At 48.8% G+C, this 19774-nt stretch overlaps 1 protein-coding gene across 2 annotated transcripts in view; it reads right to left on the reverse strand.

Annotated features, from left to right (window-relative positions):
* The window catches only part of GASK1A (golgi associated kinase 1A), a 66379-nt gene that overhangs the window by 21791 nt on the left and 24814 nt on the right, over positions 1-19774 (reverse strand). For both annotated transcript variants that reach the window (XM_079114162.1, XM_079114161.1), the window contains exon 2: positions 6276-7571. In XM_079114162.1, coding sequence (XP_078970288.1) covers positions 6276-7571 — 1296 coding nt within the window. The remainder of the gene's footprint in view (positions 1-6275; positions 7572-19774) is intronic.

Raw genomic sequence — 19774 nt, forward strand, 5'->3', positions numbered from 1 at the left:
ACCCGCGTCTTGGGCCCAAGGACACAAATGAGTTTGTGTGTGACTTGCAACAGATACTGCCAGACAGGTGGAGGTACTTCATAAATATTAGCCACTGTTACATTTCACGTCTCTGCTTGGCAATGGTCACCAGTCTGGGCTCCTGACAGAACATCTGATGTTCTGTGGCCAAACTGCCTTGGATTAGATCCCAGCCCCGACGCTGACGGCTGCAGGATGGCGGACAGGCTCCTCAGCGCTTCTTGCAGTTTGGATGCGAGGCGTCCCCCAGAAGCTCATGTGAGACCATGCGAGAAAGTTCCACAAAGTGATTGTGTTATGAGAGCCTCCACCTAGTCAGTGAACTAACTGAGAGGTAACTGAAGGCAGGTAGGGTGCCTTTGGGTACATGTTTTGTGTCTGGTGAGTGGAGTCTCTGCTTCCTGGCCTGTCCTGAGCCACTTCCCTCCGCCACTCTTACCATGACGTTCGGCCTCACCTCGAGCCCTGAGGAATGGGGGAAGCGGTGGACAGACGTCTGAAGCTGGAAACCCCCAAGTAAACTTTTTCTAATTGTGTTTGTCAGGTCTTTAAGTCACAGCAGCAAAAAAGTTGCCTCAAACACCTTCTAAGGCTGTTTCCCCCTCTGAAGGATGGCAGTGGAGGGAGGCGTTAGGCACTGTCCGAGTCTAGGTTAGTTACCTGCCAGAAGGTCAGGGTCGTGATTGTCTTGTTTTCGATCTCTACAGTTGTACAGCAGACTCAAAGAACTGTGGAGAACCCTGGGCTTCCTTGGGGTAGGAAGAAGTGGTGTTTGAGAAGCGGAGCATTGCGGCACTTAGAAAGACCACACAAGGTCCCAGAGGGTCACTCGTCCCTGCTTCATTCAGGAAGTACTTACCTAAGGCCAGCCAAGGGCTCGTCTCTGCGCTAGGTGCTGGGGTGTGGTATTGAACTAAACCGAGAAAGAAAGAAACGGGAGTGATTTGTAACTGTTATCACACGTTGTGACAGATCAGAAAGAAAACCGTGAGAGGATCTGTGGGAGAGAAAGAACATAGGGGAGGAGTTACAAGCCAGTCAGAGCAAGAGGGCTCCAGGCCATGGGAGAGCAGGCGCTGCCTGTGTTTAGAAACTGGCCAAGGCCAGGGGCCAACAGACGGAGCAGGAGAGGACAGAAGCAGATGGGGTGTGCAGGTCCTCGAGGCCGTGGGGACTTGCAGTCCTGATAACTAAGGCACTGAAGCCCACGCCTGGTCTTTGCAGGGAAGTACTCCACCCGACGAGGTGGTGGAAGAGCTTTGTGTGTAAACTTCCAAGTTCTCCCTGACTTCCAGCGCTGTGTGGCTTCCCCTGGGGGCTCTCTCCCCTGCCTGCACACACCAGGAAGCTAACACCCCCAGGAGCAGCCCTCCACTGCAGACTGACCACTCTCTCTAGGCTATCTCTGGACTCATAGGCTCCTTGGAGTCTGTGGAGCCCTGTCACCCACCAGCGACCTGCTTGATTGTATGTCCTTTATCATCAGCCTTCCCTTCCGACTCTCTTTTCCAGCCCTCTACAGGTGCTCTGGGATACCCTCCCAGGCAAGCTACCCCACTGATGTCCTGGTCTCAAGCTGTGTGGCCGAGGGAATCCAAGCCAAGACCACTGGTCCCTTGGCTTCTGCAAGATCCTTGGAAAGAATATGAGCAGAGGCAGGGAGGTGAGCCAGAAGGCGTTGTGTTAGTAAGAAAAAACAGCACCTTCACTAGGATGGTGACAGCCCAAGCCGCCTGGGGTCCCACGGGCAGAGCTACAGGATGACTTCTATGTTCCAACTACCGCTCAGTCTGCCGGAGCTCTCCCGTTCACCTGCCGCCCAGCCATCACATGTCCTCTAGGAGGAGGCATAAGAAGCCCCTTGGGGAAAAAGATAGAGTGTGCCAAATCCCCTAGCACGTCCCTCCTTCCTGGCCTCTGGTTAGAGAGCCCCTTGGCTCCCCTGTCGTTAGATCTGGGGTACAGCAGAATGATGGTCACCGCTTCTCCCAGCCAGAGCTTGGCTGTGCAGTCACCTTAACTGTCCCAAGAGGAGGACACCACCTCTGACCAGAGTGAATGCAACCCTGGCCGTACAGAGCTGAGCTGGTTGAGCCACCTCCTCCTTATAAACACATTCACGTGCACACACACTCCCTGCCCATCTTGTTCATTCTGTGAGAAATAGAAAGTCCTGTGGTCCATTTTCAGCAGTATAGCCTTAACTGGATCCAATTGTAGCAATTTAAATTATAGCCCTTCCCATTGCCCGCACCACTTTTTAAATTAGCCAACTGAGTAGATTGTAACCTGAGCTCCTCCAATCAGGGTGAAGGCCTGCGCTGAGGTAGGGACTGCCCGCGAGGCCCGTGCTTGCTAACCAGGTTTTCATAGCGAGCAAGTCTGCAAAAATTTGCCTTGCCTATCCAGTGTAGAGCGCATGGTTGATCTCTTGTGGCACCTGGGTATTTCTGACAATTAGAGCACAGCTGATTTCTCCCTGATCCATTTGGACATGATGGGCTTCCTCCGAGTCCGACTTATTCCTCTGACGTAGCCTGGGTAAGGTGGGAGGATATTCCACTCCCTGTCCGTGCCTTATCTTTCTCAGAGAAACTAGTTACTTAATCGAGAATACTGTCCTGGTCATATTGGCCAGTTGAAATGTATCTTTGACATCATTGGTCATGAGTAGCAGAAGCTGTTAATGCCCCACCCAAACACCCTGGGCACACAGCATTCTCCACGCAGGCTGGGCTCCCGGGTTTTCTATGACAAGCACCTGCGGCTCTCTGCCTTGACCACCCTCCTCTGCCTGTAGGGCCATTGTCTCCTGTCTGGCACTGGAGCAGGCTGCCGATATCAGGAAGTCAATGCCCCAGGAGATGTTTCAACCCATGACAGTGAAACCTTAGGGGACAAATATCCCAGATTTCTTGACCTTTGGTGGGACAGCTTTGAGGCACCTTCTTACTCCCTCTGAGGGCCCAGCAGAACTGAGCTCCAGTTGCCCACAGCCATGTCTGAGGGCCATAGGGAGTGTGGGGGAGGGGTGTGGACATGTGCACACGTGTGTACCTATGGCACGTGTGGGCATATAAGGTTGGTGCATATGTGTACAATGTATACTTTTTGGAGGTGTGTGTTTGACTGATTTGATTTGATTACTATCCAATAAATATTCACTCCTTTTGCTCCAGGCAAAGTGTACTTCCCTTCCCTGACACGGGGCTTAGCCATCAACTTGCTTCGGCTAATGGTCTATTAACAGATGTAACATTGACAGAGGCCCCAAGTGTGCTTTTACAGTTCGGTTGAGCTCTTGAACTTCAATTCCCATGAGAAGAATTTGCTCAGGGTAGTGTCATTCCTTCCACCTGGGCCCCAGAATGGAAATAAAGAATAAACCTGAACCCAACCCACAGCTGGGAACCAACCTCATTTGAGCCCAACTGACCCACAGACCTGGAGTAAGAAAAAGAGTTAGTGTTTTAAGCCATTGGGTTCTGAGGAGCTTTGTTACACAGCATTATTTCAGTAATCACTAGCAAACACAGTGCTACGTGGGATCCATGAAGCATACGTATGGATCATGGGCCTGTGGAGATGTGTGTGTGTAGCACATGTATATTCCATGTCTGGGTAAATGATATGTTGTGATACACAAACAGAAAAAATAAGGGTTTATATAGAATAAAACCAAACAAATGAGTATGTATACCAACCCCAGAGTGGGCTGCATGTGGGGGTTCATACCCAGCTCAGGGTCAGAAGGTACCTCAGGTTCCTGACAGAGAAGCTCACAATCTGCAGCCCTGCCAGTAGCTTCTAGGAAAGTGGTGTCAGCCAGACAGGGGTGTTTGACTTGACTGGCGTCCAGCAAACCCGGGAATAGGTGGTGCAAGCCCAACTGAGTTGCGTGTGACCACACAACCAACCTGTGTGTGCCTTGGCGGCAGAGACTTCTGTCCCCACAGCAGGGCTTGGCAGGGAAGAAGACACCCATGCTGCAACCCTGGGAGAGGAACAAAGGGACTCTGTGTGGAGCAGAAAGCAGCTGCGAGCACACCGACAGGACTGGGGCTCTGCACAGAGCTGTGCCTCAGATACAAGGCTCCAGGGTATCCCTGCAAGTGTCCCTTTTTCCTGCCCTCATCCATGGCCAGCTGAATAGTGACCCTGCAATGAAGAGAAATCTTGAGTGACATTATCCAGGCTGCATCTCAGTCTACCAGCTGTGACACTGGGCAAGTAACTTAACCTTTCTGGACCTCAATTTCTCAACTTTAAAATAGAGATAAATGTAAGATCTTACTTGCAAGTTTTCCATGAGGAAGGGGTAAGTTAATTCCTTAAAAGTGCTGGGCCCAGCGCCTGCTGATTGTTGAATGTGTACCCTCTAGGCACTGCATTAAGTATGACATAAAGGATTTCACATGCAGAAAACGTATAATGTCTGTGTTATCATCTCCCCAGAGAGAGACCTGAAGACAAGGATTCAAGCAAAAGCAATTCATTTGTGAGCTAACTCTAAGACACATAAGTAGAGAACTAGGGGACAAGTCAGGCAAGCCAGCATTACCCCTGGGGATAACTGGGCTTCAATCCTGATGGGGACTCTGAGGTGTGTAGAACATGGGGCATTTACACCAACTGGTTGAGGGCTGCCTTGGGAAGTAGAATGCCCATCTTTTCCTATTTGCCTGGGAATGTCCCAGTTCCAGCACTGCGAGTCCTATGACCTGAGGAACCCATCCTAACTTGGATAGATGGTCACATCACCTGGAGGGAATTAATTTCCCAGCACTTCCAGGGTGTCACACACTGGGCAGAGTAGGTTGCAGGGTCCAGAGAAAGTCCAAGATGGAAGTGCTGGCAAGCAGGAGATAACTCAGGCCAGGCCTGAGGGGACGCGGATGGGACACCCAATCCCATTGTGAAGGTGAGAAGAGTGAGGCTGGGAGGGGTGAAGTAACCGGGTCAGTGTCACACAGCAGCAAGTGGCCCTGGGGCATGGGAGGTTTAGCCCAGGTCTGTCTGATGCTGAAGCCCATGCTCCTGATTGCCAGGCTCCATGGCTCTTCCTCCACAAAACAGCTGTGGAACACAGGATGGAGGAGCAGGAAGGACTGCAGGGAATCAGTCAGCCTGTGACTAGAAGCATCTACAGTGTCCACAGGCAGACTGCTGCATTCAAGGGGCCACAGAGGCAGGAGCAGGTGGGTGTTGGAACATAAGGTGGTGCCCATGGACAAAAGGGCAGTATTGCAGCCCCCAAAGCCCACAGCTACTCAGCTCAAGCTGATCCTGACCTATGGGAACAGAGGCCTAATGTTACTAAACAACCTTATATTTCAAAGAAAGCTAATTTTTATGGAAAATCTCCAAAGTATTATGTGTCATCTAAGAATCTTTTAACCAACCCTGGATCAACCAAACATGGCATATTTGTCCCTGGCTACTTGGCCATGACCTTGAATCTTGTCCGCTGGCCTGTCCACTCACCTCCATAGCTGAACCTAAGGCTAGTGTTGACCTTTATCTTCTCTAGAGCTTCCTACAGAAATAGGGGCTTGACTAGGTGTGCAGGTACTGCATGTACTCACCTTTGCTGAACTTTATCTAATTTTTGTCTTTATTTCTTTCCAGCTGTGTTTCCACATGCACTGAGACAGCCACACTGTTAACAGGCCAGTAATAAAGAGCTGATGCTGTCAGCATCTGAGTGAGGCCCTGAGCAACTTAGTGAGACCCTGTCTCAAAATAAATAAAAAGGGATGGGATGTTGCTCAGTGGTTAAGCACCCCTGGATCCAATCTGGGTACCATAGATGATGATAGATAGATAGATAGATAGATAGATAGATAGATAGATAGATAGATAGATGGATGAAGGCCACAGTCCCCAGTTAGATCCTGTGCCCTAAGAGTGCTACCTTCCTAGGATCCTCACTTTTTCCCTCAACACAACACCAGGGCATGGCAGGGACCACAAGCACTCTCTGGTACCCACCCTAAACTGCTATTACCCTTTATCGCTCCCATTCCCTTTGCCTCTGTCCTGTTTCTCCCTCTCTTTCTTTTATTAAACTATACAAAACCATCTTGAATCATTGTTCATTCAAAGATATTCAGATATAAACAGTGGTAAGCTGGTAAACACTTAACAACCCATTCTCTGGAGTAAACCGAAGTCCTGATCTGTAGCATGTGCTGATTTCTGTGGTGTAAATATTCATACACTGACAAATCAGGACTGTGGGAAGAGTCACCTACCTGCAGAAGGAAGTCGAAGAGTGCCAGGCGTGCCCACTCCCCACGGTGGATGCCCAGGCACAAGGCCTGACCTGGCGAACTACAGCCATGTGCCAGCAGGGCCTGGTACTGCAGCCAGCCCAAGGCCAGAGAGTTCTGGTCCTCATCCGGGTCACCCAGGTGCTGCACGTCAGGTGCCCACCAAATGACAGGCCTTGGGCTACCATCTGTGTAGCGGTAGGGCAGCAGGGAGCTGTGGAAGCGCCGAGCTACAGCAGGCAGGCTCCGGCGAAGACCTAGCACACGGTCCACATGGAAGGAAAGGACCTCGAACAGGTCCCCAGGCCTCTTGATCAGACCACAGAGTCCCTGGGAGCACAGTTGGCTGAACCTGGGAGGAGACATGTCCTGAAGGGCACCCTGGACAGAGAAGCCAACCTGCAGCACCTGTCCATGGGCTGGGACCCTGGCTTTGCCCATCACCTCTCCGTGGGCCAGCAGCTGAAGGGTCTGCACATCATGGTCTGTGAACCATGGGGGAACCTGCCCAGCAGTCCTGGGACTGGCCAACAGTCCAGGAGTCTTAGCATCACACCATGTGGACATTTGCAGCTCCTCAACAGAGCCAGGCCACTGATGAGCCTCCAAGCCTGGAGTGTTGTCCCCTGTTTGTTCCCCACCGGTTGAGACTCTGTCTTCAGTCCCCGGCAGCAGATCCCTGCCTGCCACTGGGTGGGATGGGGGGGTCAGACCAGCAGTAGCTCTCCAAGCTGGAAGAGCTGCCCCCTTGCTCCCCCTGAGAGCATTGACAAGGAAACCCATCTCTCTCCACGTCTCCTTGATGGGGCTGCCATGCCAGGGGTGTCCCAGGGCTTTGTTTCCTGTGTCTCTGACTTCATGCTCCCCCAGATGCACAAGATGCTGGGTACTGACTCTCAAATCTCCTGCCAAAGAAATGTCCCTCTTGGCCCTCCCTGAATGTCTGGTGTCCCCTTCTGGGGACTGCCTCCTTCTGTCCATTTGCCCTCTCTGGCCTTGATTCTCAGCACAGGCCACGATGGAATTCCTTGGCAAAGCCCGGCCTTTCCAGAACCCCATGCTCCTTGCTCGTTGTCTCCGGCTGGAGCTCAGAGCTTGTCGAACGTGGGGCCCAGGGGTGCCAGTATGTCCCTGGGGTTCCACAGGGCCAGGGTCTGGGCCAGGTGCTAGATGCTCTGGAGGGAAGCGGTTAACAGCCACCACAGACAGGATCATCAAGAGGCAGAATGCCATCGCTGAGCGCCTCTTGCCACGCAGCCGTCTCCAGAGCCAAGATGCCTGGGGGATGGGGTAGAAAAAGATAGCTTGAGACTGGGAAAGACATCAGCCCCAACCCACAAAACCAAGGGAGCATCCCAGGTGCAGGGAAGAGTGAAGAGATTGTAGCCAGGTGGAGGGACAGCTGGCTGCTCTTGAGAGAGCAATGTCCAGGCAGCGCATCACATGTGAAAGTTTGGCCTGCCTTGCCTTCTGCTGGCCTCTGCAGACACCTGTACATGGGCTTGGGCTTCTCCTCACCCTCCCCTCTGGATTAGCCACCATACAACACTGCTCACCATGTCCCACAACGGAATTTTCCACACCTGTCCCCACTAAGTGCTGGGAGTCCCTTTGCTCCTCTCCATGTGATTCATGTGCCCTCTTGGGAGACCTCTAACTGCCCCCCACAAGTATGCTCATCCCCCTTTCCTGGGCACTTGGCCATCCAGTGAAAGATGACTTTGCTCAGCCTCTTGTCAGTGGGCACGGCCATGTGACAAAGTTCTTACCTGCCCTATTCACTTCAAAGGAAGTTGGCTGCTGTGGCCTTTCTCTATCCCCTTTCTGGTTCATTGGCACTTGAATGTGGCAGCTTCAGCTCTGTACACATGAGCAAGCACATACCAGGGGCAGCAACCAGCACATGGTTCCTAGACTAGCAGTCTCAGCATCTCCTGGGAACTACTCAGAAATGTAGATCCTCAGGCCCCACTGCAGAAGCACTGAACCAGAAGAGGGCCTGGCATCCTGGGTTTTCCCAAGTTCCCCAGTGACAGATGCCTGCTCAGGTCTGACCACCATTACTCTAAGGCAGCATGGAGCCATAGGAGTGGGAAGGAATGAGTGCCTGCAAGGCCAAGGAGGAGCCAGCAGAGCACTCATATATAGCAAGAATCAATGACTATGTGGTGGCTGAATGAATAAAAAGATGTAGCCCACATCACAAAAACACTCCCCAGATTAAGCATACTTATTGCATTTGCCAGATCCTTCTCAGAGAGTTCTGATACTAAATGAAGCATGAGGCAAGTTTCTGGAATGCAAAGAAAAGGCGCAAAGTAGATAGAGGGTAAAAGATCTCCCATAACGAGGAAACCAGGCCAACAGAACAAACCTAGTTCCATTTTTTCTCATGCATGTGCTTGTTGTTCTGAAAAGTTCCTTTGTGGGTGACAAAAGGGGATTGTTCAGGATCACTTTTGCAGTGAATGTCCAGCATCAATAGCCTCTTGGTGCCAGTTCTGTCCCCCACAATCCTCCCCGGCAGCATTGTTTGTCCAGGCACTCTGACCCTGAAGCTGATAGGGCTGTCCCGGACCCTGACCAGTTCTGACCAAGAGATCCTCACCGCCATCCCCAGTCCTGGAGACTTGGGCTTGTGATAAGGTTGACGTGCTCTGTTCATCAGACAGAGAGTGGGGGCCCGTGGCCACCTAGAAAGCATGACAACCGTGGACCTGGTCTGTTGAGAGCCAGTCTGCAGGGAGAAAGAAGGGAACAGTCGTATAAACCAGCGACAGACAGAAGAAAGCCTGGCCAGCTTCCTGGAGCTGGTTCTTGTTTTGAGCCTGGCTCTTGGGAACTGCAGCCACTGCCTGGACCCCATGGGACTCTGAAAATCCAGTGTAACCCATCCTTCCTCTGTACCTGAGCCATGGATCACATGCACTCCCCATACATGCAACCAAAAAGGCCTCATTAAGATCATCTCAGAGTTCCCTTCCCTCTGTAATTAAGAGTCTCCCCTGCCTCCCTGAGTCACCATTAGGCCCTTCACTTCCCTCCAACTATGTGACCTGGAGGAATGACCCCCTGATGCATTTCTTTTTTGTCTGTTTTCGGTCTCTTTCTGAGTCAGTAGCAGTTTCTACAGGAAACAAACACATTCTCTTCTCAGCACGTGGAACATCAGAAGATGATCCAAAGGTAGTGGGAAAGCCTCCGAAGAGCTCCACAGCCCCCTCCTGCCTCCAGTTCCTCCACACTCATGCCTTCCCCATCCCAGCTCCTCCTGTCTTTTGAAAATGAGGCCAATATCTCCCTCTCACCACCCTATGACTGGTACTTCATGTCTCATGGCCCTTCTTCATGCTGAACACCTTGGCTGTAGGGAGCCAGTGTATAGTATCAGGAAGAACAGAGGACAAGGAGTCTGCGAAGGGCAGTGTGTGTTGGCCGCCTGATCTCACTCTCTGGACCAGCCTCCTCGTCTACAAGAGGTTAGCATGGATAGAATGACCGTAAGGCCTCCCTCCCCAAAAGAGCCAGTGATTCCAATTCATGTAGACACTGGAGGTGGACTGACCCACTTGTGGGCCATCATAGACCTCCCATCGACCCACCCATCCCTGACAAGCACCTACAGCAGAGCAAAGCTGGACAAGAGGAACCCACCGACCGTCACACCTAAGGCCATTGGGTCCTTGAGGGCTGCCCTTGGAGAAGACAGATTAAAATGGATGTGGTTTCCTGCCACTACCCAGTCACCACCAGGAGACCCAATCACCCACCTTGACCTGTGTAGTGAGGTTCCCTTGGAGCTCTGGACTGACAGTCCCAAAGCCCACTGGGATGTGCCAACACTAGGGTAATGTGGAAGGCCAAGAAACACCTTCCATCCATCTGGTTCTAAGACCTGATGCTGTTGCCAGAAGGGTCACAAAGGTAACCACTCTCCTTACCTGGATGAAGGAGACTCTGGGGGGAACTCCCTTCTGGTCTCTGGCACCCCATGTTAACATCATCCCTGTAGCGCTCTGTGGGCATAGTGCTTGGTGGGCTGCCCAGTGGGCGGACATGGCACGGAAGGTCAGCAGCTGCTGACGCAGCCCACGGAGCACTATAATCCCCCTCACCTGATATCCCAGGACCACAGTCTCCAGCTGGGATGCCCTACATTGAGAGGGTCAGTGGGGACCACTGAGCTGAATAAGCAGTGGGGAGTTTCCAGATTTCCACCCAATCCAGCCAGGGCTCCCAGGGCCATCACGTGGGGAGATCTTGCTTATAAATGTGTGGTCCTAGACAACCTATGCTCCCCAATCCTGGACTTCACCAGAATTTTTTTCTACTTACTGGAGATGCATTGGAAAAATGGTTTTCAAACTTGCTCAGGAGTTCCATCATGGTCTACCATGAGGCAGGGGTTTAGGAGAGGACTTTGTGTGCTGTGCACCACCCCCACCCACCCACCCACCCACACACTCCCACCAAAATAACTTCTGTTTCTTACCAGGCTACAAGGTAGTATTGTTCACTCAGATTCCACCCTTTCCTCTACCCCATATATTTTCCTTCTACACATCTCCTGACTCAGTTCATTTCTCACTCTGTGGCAACCTGAGTCCAAGACACCTTCGACAGTCCCTGACTGGCCTCAGTGCCCAAATCCCCTCTCCTCTGGGATCCTGCATTACACCCTTCAGAGTCTTGTTAGAGAAAGTGTGCAGGCCTCAGTGCTCAGTGCTGAGCTTCTTCCAAATTCTGGATGGAGGTAGCCTGTCTCCACACCTTCACACCTGCTGTTCCCTTTGTCCAAGACGTTCCTCTCCTCCCTGCTACTCTTCTGGTCTCAGCTTAAACACCTCCTCCCCAGGATGCCTTCCCTGGAGGCCCCTCAGTGGGTTGGATGCCCTCTCTGTGTGCTCCCATAATACACTGCTTCTCCCCAGGCACAACCCTTTTCACTTTTTCAGTATTTTATCATTTAACATTGGTCTCTCCCAAGGGATGGGTTGATGCAGGCCGACAGGACACTGGCTCACTTGTCATTGCATCTCAAGACTGGCACAGTGCCTGGGACACAGGAAGCTTTCTATGAAAAGAGTTTCAGATAAGAGGGGTTTTCAGGGAGATGCAAATACTGTTTCCTGGCTACCTGATGGCCAAGGGGGCTCCTCCAATCTCAATGTACTCAAGAGTTGTTTCAAACAGGTGTCGTAGACACATAGACACATGAATAATTGGCATGAAAGAAGTTTTCATTAAACTCACAGTCCCCTAGAAATAGGAGGCATGGCATGCCACACAGGGCCACAAAGTGAAGCACAGACAGGGAAAAGAGTGGCAGAGAGAGAGAGGGTGAACCCAGGAGGAATAGGCAAAGAAAGGAAGGAAGCTGAGCAGGTTCAGGGCTGCATAGTTTGACTAATTTCTTCTGGCTCTGGGCTACAGGGGTGGTTCCCCTTGATCCTTGAGTGGTTGGGGGTGGGGATAGTGTCCCAGACTGCAGAAGCCTGATAAAAGGTGCAGGTGAGGATATGGACTCAGGATTGATTGGTTCACTCATTGAAGTCACACTCAAAGGCAAGTCCATATACTACTATCTCTAGGAATTACCTAACACTACAAGAACAGGACCTTCCTGAGCAGCAAGGCCTCAGAGAGCAACACATCAAGAATATAGAAAAGAGGAAATCAGAGTTGTTACACCCTTGTTGCATCTCTGCAGCGGACAATCCTCCTACACACTGTCAGCTCCCACCTCAAGACCTTCAAGACCTGAATCACTCTTTGCCTTCTTGCAGGAGAAATTAATGCCTTTGATGAAAATCTTCCGTCACTAGGAGACAAAAGTCAGCTTCCATTCTTCAGAGACAATTCTGAGAGTCACCCTATATGGTATAAGCCAGGGACCTCGATGGAGCCAAACCTTATCAAACAATGATTGTCACCCCTCAGATGCCTTTATTTGATACTCATTTTGAAGTCAGAGTCCAAATTTTTGTCTTGGTCAGATAGCTTTTTAATTTGATCTTCATTGCCATTTTAAAACACACACACACAAATGAAACATGCATACAGAAAAAATTGCCTGTGACAGACCCAAACAATACTATGAAGATTAGAGCCAAGTGTGAACATCTGCTTCTCCTCTCCAGAAGGAGCCACAGTTAGCCATTGTGGAATACATATCTCCAGACCTGTTTCTTTTCCCTGCATTAAAATATAGGCATCCATCACAGTGTATCAGTTTCCTGTAGCTGCTATAACAAATTACACCTGACAGACCTGACAGCTTAAAACAACAGAAGGGTATACTCTTACAGTTCTGGAGGCCAGAAGTTTCACATAGTTTCATAGTCAAAATCAAGGTGTTGGCAGTTCTTTTTTTTTTTTTTCCATAACAAACAATGCTGCACTGAATATCCAGTACACATGCCTTCAGGGAAAATTCTGAGTATTTCTATAGAGGAGATGCTAAGAAAGGAAGTTACTGGGTCCCATTCCATTGTATAGCAGTTACTATCTCCTTTAATCCACACAACCACCTATGGAAATTAGAATTATTTAATTCCGATTTTGCAGCTGAGAAAACAGAAAATTTAGAGAGCTAATATTTGCCAAGGGTCACAGAGTTGGCAGGAATACCAACATTCTAAATCAATACTGCAAGGGGAAAGGCCATGGAATGCTTGTTTGGGTTTCTTATTATTTTTTTAAAAAAGTGTTTTCAAGTTGAAGTCATAATCTGTATTCTCAAATACTAGATACCACTGGGAGAAATAAATCATCTTCTAAAGATGTTCCAAGGAGACAGGCTGTTTTGATCCTGCTCTCACCCTTACTTGGCTTCAGACAACCTGGGGAAAGTTGGCAGTTGCATGGAGAGAGGTTCAGAACCGCCATGAGCAGATGTCCCTGGTAGGGCCACCCAAGTAAAGCTTTGGGAAATGAAAGGCAGCTTTGATCAAACTGAAGAAACATCCTCTGAAGAGAAATATTCAGCTGAATAATAAAAAATGCATTAGAAAAAAAGAGAGGAGGGAATGATGCCTAATATCTGGAACATTTGTTGGTGGGGCCCAGGATGACCCGGGACTGCACACTGGTTGGGTGAGGCTGCTCGTTCCCCACACCCCCACCGTTCTCATCATCCAAACACTCCCACTCTCCTCTGCCCTGCAATGAAATGATGTGTCTTGTCTGGTTCTACAGCTGCTCAATTTCTTTTCCCTCTCAATTCCCTACCATCTACCCCTCCAGCAGAACTCCCCTTTAATTCCTCAGAGAAGATGCCCACTGGCCCAATGGCCACATCTGCCCACAGCTGTGGAGCAGGAGTGAGAAAAGGAATTATCCAGAAAAACCAATAGCACAGCCTTGGGGAAGACCCCACTGAGTACTGTGCCTGCCCTTCCAAGGTGTGTACAATGTCTCTGCCCCATGTCCTGAATTCTAAAATAGGGAAATAAGATCATTTTGAAGAAATATGTAACTATGAAAATTTGTCAAAATGTATAAAGGGCCCACCAAAGGGTTTGGACCATTTGTGAGTGGTGGGGTCAGAGTTGTTCTCTCCCCACTTTCTAGACATTATCTTTCTGGGGTCTACAAAACACCCACTCCTCTTCCCAAGTGTGTGCACACTGTAATGTCAGAGTGAAAATGGGGATATTTGGGAGCCCGAATTAAAAAAGAGGGAGAAAGAAAGCTCTTTTGACCTAAACCTACAATGTAAGCCAGGAAGAGGCTACCTGGTCCCAATGTCCTGCAGAGGCTCTGTCCAGAGACAACCAGGATGGGATGGGAAGGAAGCACTTGGCTTAGAAGCATATGGAAAGGTGCAGTGAACAGAGTAGGATCCAGGAGGGAAGTGTGTGGAGGAACTAAAAGGAAAAGACCCATTCTGTGACAGGAGTGGGGTTGAAGTTCTCCAGGGATGATGTGAAGGGAGGCCAGGAAAGTGGTGATCAAAAGGTCCTAGCCTACTGGGAAACTGGGGCTGTGCTGAGGAGGGACAAGAGCCCCCAGCACACTCTGCCATAACCTCCACAGGATGGAAGAGAGTTCTCAACAGGAAGTGGAGGACAATGTCATTGACGGTGATATCTGTTCACAATTCTTCCTTTCCACCTTGTGGTGGTTTTGCTGCAGATGGAGAATCCTGACCTGTCTACTCTGGCCTTGGCCATGTGACTAACTGATGCCAATAGAATGCGAGTGGATACAACATATTGACTTTAAACTTGTTTGCATGGTTTGCTTACTTCCTTGCAAACCTATCCTGTGGGAAGAGTGAACCCCAGGAGGCACCTGGAGCAGACCTGATTCTAATCCCTGCCTGGGGTCAACCCATCCACACCTTCAGGGCTCAGCCTACCCACAGCCCTGGAGCCAAGATACAGGGATATGTTGTTGTGAGCCATTGAGATTGCCAGTCATTCGCTAGGCAGAATTGTCACAGCAAAACCCAACTCTACAGGTTTCTGGCAGTCTCTGTTGGGCTCAATGTGTATACTTGGTCAGGAAACGTCAAGGCAGTTTAGTAATGAAGCACAACACCCTCCCTGGACTAAGAAGTGGGTGGCGCTGTCACTACAGATGGGGTTTAGGCTGTGATGAAGCTGATGGTGTCACCTGGTCACAGATACAGTCCTTGAGATGCTTTTTACCATTAAATGGACAGATGACCTGGAAGGCGTTGCCTGTTAAATGGAAACCAGGGAGTGCTCTTGAGAAGAATTTTTTGAAAAACTCTAACAAACTAGTGACCTTTGAATAGACAGTTTGAGAAACAGTAATGCTGGGTTTGATAATAGTTTCTAACACCAGCAGAAGGCTTTTCTCATTTCTATAGGGTCACAGAGAAAGGGATGCTCTTCTACTGCTGGAAAACCCAGTTGGGATTTGGCTCACATTTTGGCACCAGCTGTCCATTGCCCACACTGCCTCTACACCCTGACACCCCCGGAGCTTAACAAACATGATTCCAGCCAGTTGGCAGCACAGAGACTAACTGGCAGAGACAGAGGCAAAGTCATCTCTCCTCAACTCCTAGAGACCAGAAAAAGATGGCAGGAACCTGGTTCTCAACCAAACTGTCATGGAGAGTGGGATCACAGGATGGCAGGAAAGATGGAGGGCAGACAGAGATCACACGCTCCTGACCCCACCCAACAGTGTTACAGAGCACTTGCAAAGTGTTTTTTAGGAGTTTTTCGAGTGAGAGAAGGGACCTGGAAAGCCTGGTAATAGGTGTGTGTGTGTGTATGGTTAGTACAAGTCTGATTCTGGGGTATTCACTAAAGGGTTGGCAGCCCCTTGCATCTGTCCCCGACTTTTGCCCTCTGTTAAACAGCACCCCCCGCCAAACCTGATCACTGACTTATCACCATTCAGACTCTGGCTGAAACTGACAGATACTTGAGAATTTGGAGTTTCTGTGCCATCTTTTTTTTTTTTTTTAAAGTTTAGCTGAATAACTGTCATAGCAAAACTATGCCTGGGTGAGAGAGAATGCAGGAGCAGATTTTCAGAGCCTGGATTAAAACCACATGTCATAGTTCTCTGAGCAAGTCTGCAGGCTAGACCTGATAGGGCTCTGCTGCCCTTAGCTTCCCAGAGCCAGGTCCCAGGCAGAGAAAGCTAGACTGGCACAAGCCCTGAGGGGTGTAAAAATAGAAAGAGCCCGCGACCTGTGTAAATACGAGGCTCTTCCCTAATTGCCCTCAACCCCTCATAAAAGCTGCAAAGAATCTTCACCTCTTATCTGTAAAGGCCAGGTGGCTGACCTTGCCGGCACAAAAGCAAACTTAAAAGATAATGATAACCTCCTCAGGGTGACCCAGAACTTAAAATAACATTGTATACAATTTTATGTTAACCAATTAAAAAGAACACTGTAAAACTGTTTGCCTTTCATTATAAAAGCCTGCTAAACCAGGGCTCGGGGCCTCTTAGCGTCACTGGTTACCGAGTGCGCGGAGGACCAGGCTCGAGCTTGCTAATAAATGATTCTTTGTTGCTTGCATTGATCGTGGTCTCTGGTGGTCTTTGTGGGGTCTTGAGCCGCTGGGCACAACAGGGGCAAAAGGGGACAGGCCCAGCCCTTAGAGCTACCAAATACTCCGCAGCCCTCTCCTGCTCAGATCTGCTGGGTGCTGGGGGGCTGGAGTCATCCCTTCCACTGTGGGCAGAATCCCAGGCTGCCTGTCTCCACAGCCACCTCCCAGCCCTTTTCCCTTGCTTAGTTTCATTAGAGGGCTGTGATTTTCCTTCCACATCAGCAACTTCAAGACAAGAAAGGACTTTTGCCCCTGTAATTTCTGGCCCAGTCAATTTAGAGGAAGAAGAAACAATACCAAAGGAATGATAACTAACATTTATTCAGTGTTCACTGTGTGCCTGAAATTGTTTGAGGAAGAGGCCTCACTTAATCCTCAGGCTGGAGTTATGAGACAGGTACTAGTACAATTATCCCCATTTTACAGGTAAGGAAAGCAAGGCTCATACAGCTAGGGAGGGCAGCACTAGGGAGTGAATCTAGGTAGCCTGAACTGAGCCCCTGGTTGGAGCTGTGCTGCCCTGAGAGGGGTCTACCATCTGCATCCCCTGCTCCAGTCCTAACTCCAAAATACTACACTTGGTTATAGGAATGGCCCCTCTCTCAAAGGAGGCATCTCTGTTTGGGAGTGATCCACTTATCTGTAAAGTGAGACCTGCATAAGATCAGAGGTGGATGGCCACCTTTCTGCATCAGGGCAAATTAGTTGTCAGGGCAATAAAAATGCTTGTGGGCTTCATGTTTTCCATTCAAAATGAAAATAAATGTATGTCTCTTGTCTTACTTTACTCCTATAAATAGAAAAATATCAATGAGAAATGCCACCATTTGTTCCACTCAAATCTGGGCATATTTGAGAGGCAGCCTCAGAATCAACTTAATAACTTGTTACCCCCTAATTGGAACTGGGGCTTGATCTTACAACCAGGCAGGTTCTAGGCCTCTTGCTTGTTCCAGAACCAGGTGGTGGCCCAGTTTCTTCCAGCCCAGGCTTTTTCAACTACAGGCCAGGAAATTGAAAACAGCAGACTTATGGGGTGAATATAGCAACTCTTAAAAACAGTAACCACTTCTAGGTGCACACCATGCACAAGGCTCTCTCAGAACCCTACCACCATGCACTAATGGAGTGACTATGTTGAAAACATTCTGATTTAGAGAAGTAAAATACCTTTCTCAAGGTCACACAACTAGTAAGTGGCTGGCAGGACTTAAATGATCCCCAAAGTTCATATACTTGTTACTTCACATCAGAATGATGAGGAAAGACTCCAGCCCCTTCCAGTGACTTCAGATGTCCCTGACATGCAGTAATTCAGGGAGTGCTAAGTCCAAGGAGCCAGCCCAGCCTCATCAATGGCAGTGCACACAGTAGATTCTTCAGGACAGAAAAAAAGTTGCTACTGAAAACAAACATCTCTTTTGATCTCTTCCTTGTCCTTTTCCTTAATCTTCCCAAGCAAATGCGTATTTGAAAAAAAAAAAAAGTATTTTGAACAGGTAAAGGGACTATAGATATTTAAACTTAGGGGATTTATTGGGGATTGGATGGAGGGAAGGTCCATGGCAGGACATAATTTGAAATACCCCTGAGGCTCAGACTTGGGTCTCATTTTCCCCAAGCAAATATGGTGAGAAGAGTCCATGCTCTCCACCAGGCTCTGCTGCTTAGTGTCCACAGATGACATCAGGGACACAATATCCCTGTGATGCAATGGAAACTCCCTGGTGAGCTAATGACAATAGCTAGTGCTGGGATGGAAATGAAGACCCAAATAAGTTTAGAAAGTGACTATTCCCTCTTTTTCTCAAGAGGAGAAAAATAAACCAGGAGAGAAGCCCCAGAAAATACTAGTTTTAAAAACAATAAAGAAAGGAATGTCATATTTGGAGATGGCAGAAATCTGCAATCCAAATGAATTCTCCATGCCCTCATGAAATGAGAAAGCAATTCAAGAAATTGTTTCATGTAGGCCTTTTGCCAAAATAAAAATTATATTTCAAGAACAGCAATAAAAATTGAAATTTAACTCTCTCAGCCCACATAATTGCATTTTTATACATATGTGCTATAATAGTATTTAATATAATAGTATTTCTCAAATTTGGGGATTTGAGAAAGCCTCAAGAAGTAGCCTTTGAGAACATTAGGGTTCCATTCAAGGACACTGCCTGGCAGGAAGGAGGCTCTGGTAGGGTAACCTGAACTGGGTTCACCTTTTCACTCTCCCTCCTTTACAAGAGTATTTTCTGTTATTGGTAGCTGAGCTGTTATCTACAACTGCCTAGACCCAATACATGGTTGGGAGGTACCACAGAATAGAGGACACTGGGAAAAGCAGGTGACATCAGGCACTTCTGAGATTCTTGGGACACAAGTGTAGAAATCCTGGGTACCCAGAGACAGGATGCAGGGAGTTTCCTCCAAAGGGACAATTCTGCTACATCACAATTTCATCATTATATTCTGATCACCCCCATGCCAAGCACTAGACCAGGAAATAGGGACACCTATTCAAGAAGGTGTAGCCCCTGTCCTCAAGCAACTCAGTCTCACCCTAAAAATGTGAATAATAATCATCTCCCCCTCTCCAGTGCTGCCTAACCCCAAAATCTTCCACAAAACTGGCCTAGTCTACATTCAGGCCATGTATCTGTCCAAGCTTGGGGGCAGGGCTGGCAGAGAATGGAAGACCAGGGAGCAGAGCTGGGTGCCACCTCCCACGGACTCCACTGACTGATAACATATTCGCTTAGCATTTCACTATTATAACTAGAAAAATATTGTCTCCATATCTCTTAAAATGACTCTGGATGATAGGAAGGATTCTCACAATGCCCATTTTACAGGTGAGAAACTCAAGATTCAGAAAGAGCTAGTAATTTGCTTAAGGTGACATGCCAACTATGTAGAAGAGCTGGGATTCCCATTGAGATCTTCAGCCTCCAGAGACCAAGCTCTTCCCAGCAAAGAGAGCTGGAGGGATCAGCTCAGGCCCTCAGGGCTTATCCAGAGCAATTCTGATGCTCCCAGATGACCTGGAGAAGCACTGCTGGCAGAGGTGTTAGAAGACCCAGAAATAATTGGATCTGTCTCTTTATTATATGAGCTAAGAACCTGGTACCGACTGAGACAATGGACCAACACAGTTGTTCCTCAGTATTAGAGGGCGATTGGTTCCAAGACACCCTGAGGATACCAAATTTCACAGATATTCAAGTCTCTTCTATAAATTGATGTAGTATTTGCATATAAGCTATGCACCTTCTTTAAATGATCTTTAAATGATCTCTAAATGACTTATACTACCTAATACAATGCAAGTGCTATGGAAATAGCTGTTATACTACATTGTTTAGGGGATAATGGCAAGAAGGAAATTCTGCATATGTTCAGTACAGACACATTTTTTCTGAATATTTTCAACCCATGATT

This window comes from Sciurus vulgaris (assembly GCF_902686455.1).
Source record: "Sciurus vulgaris genome assembly, chromosome: 16".
NCBI classification, from domain to species: Eukaryota; Metazoa; Chordata; class Mammalia; order Rodentia; family Sciuridae; genus Sciurus; species Sciurus vulgaris.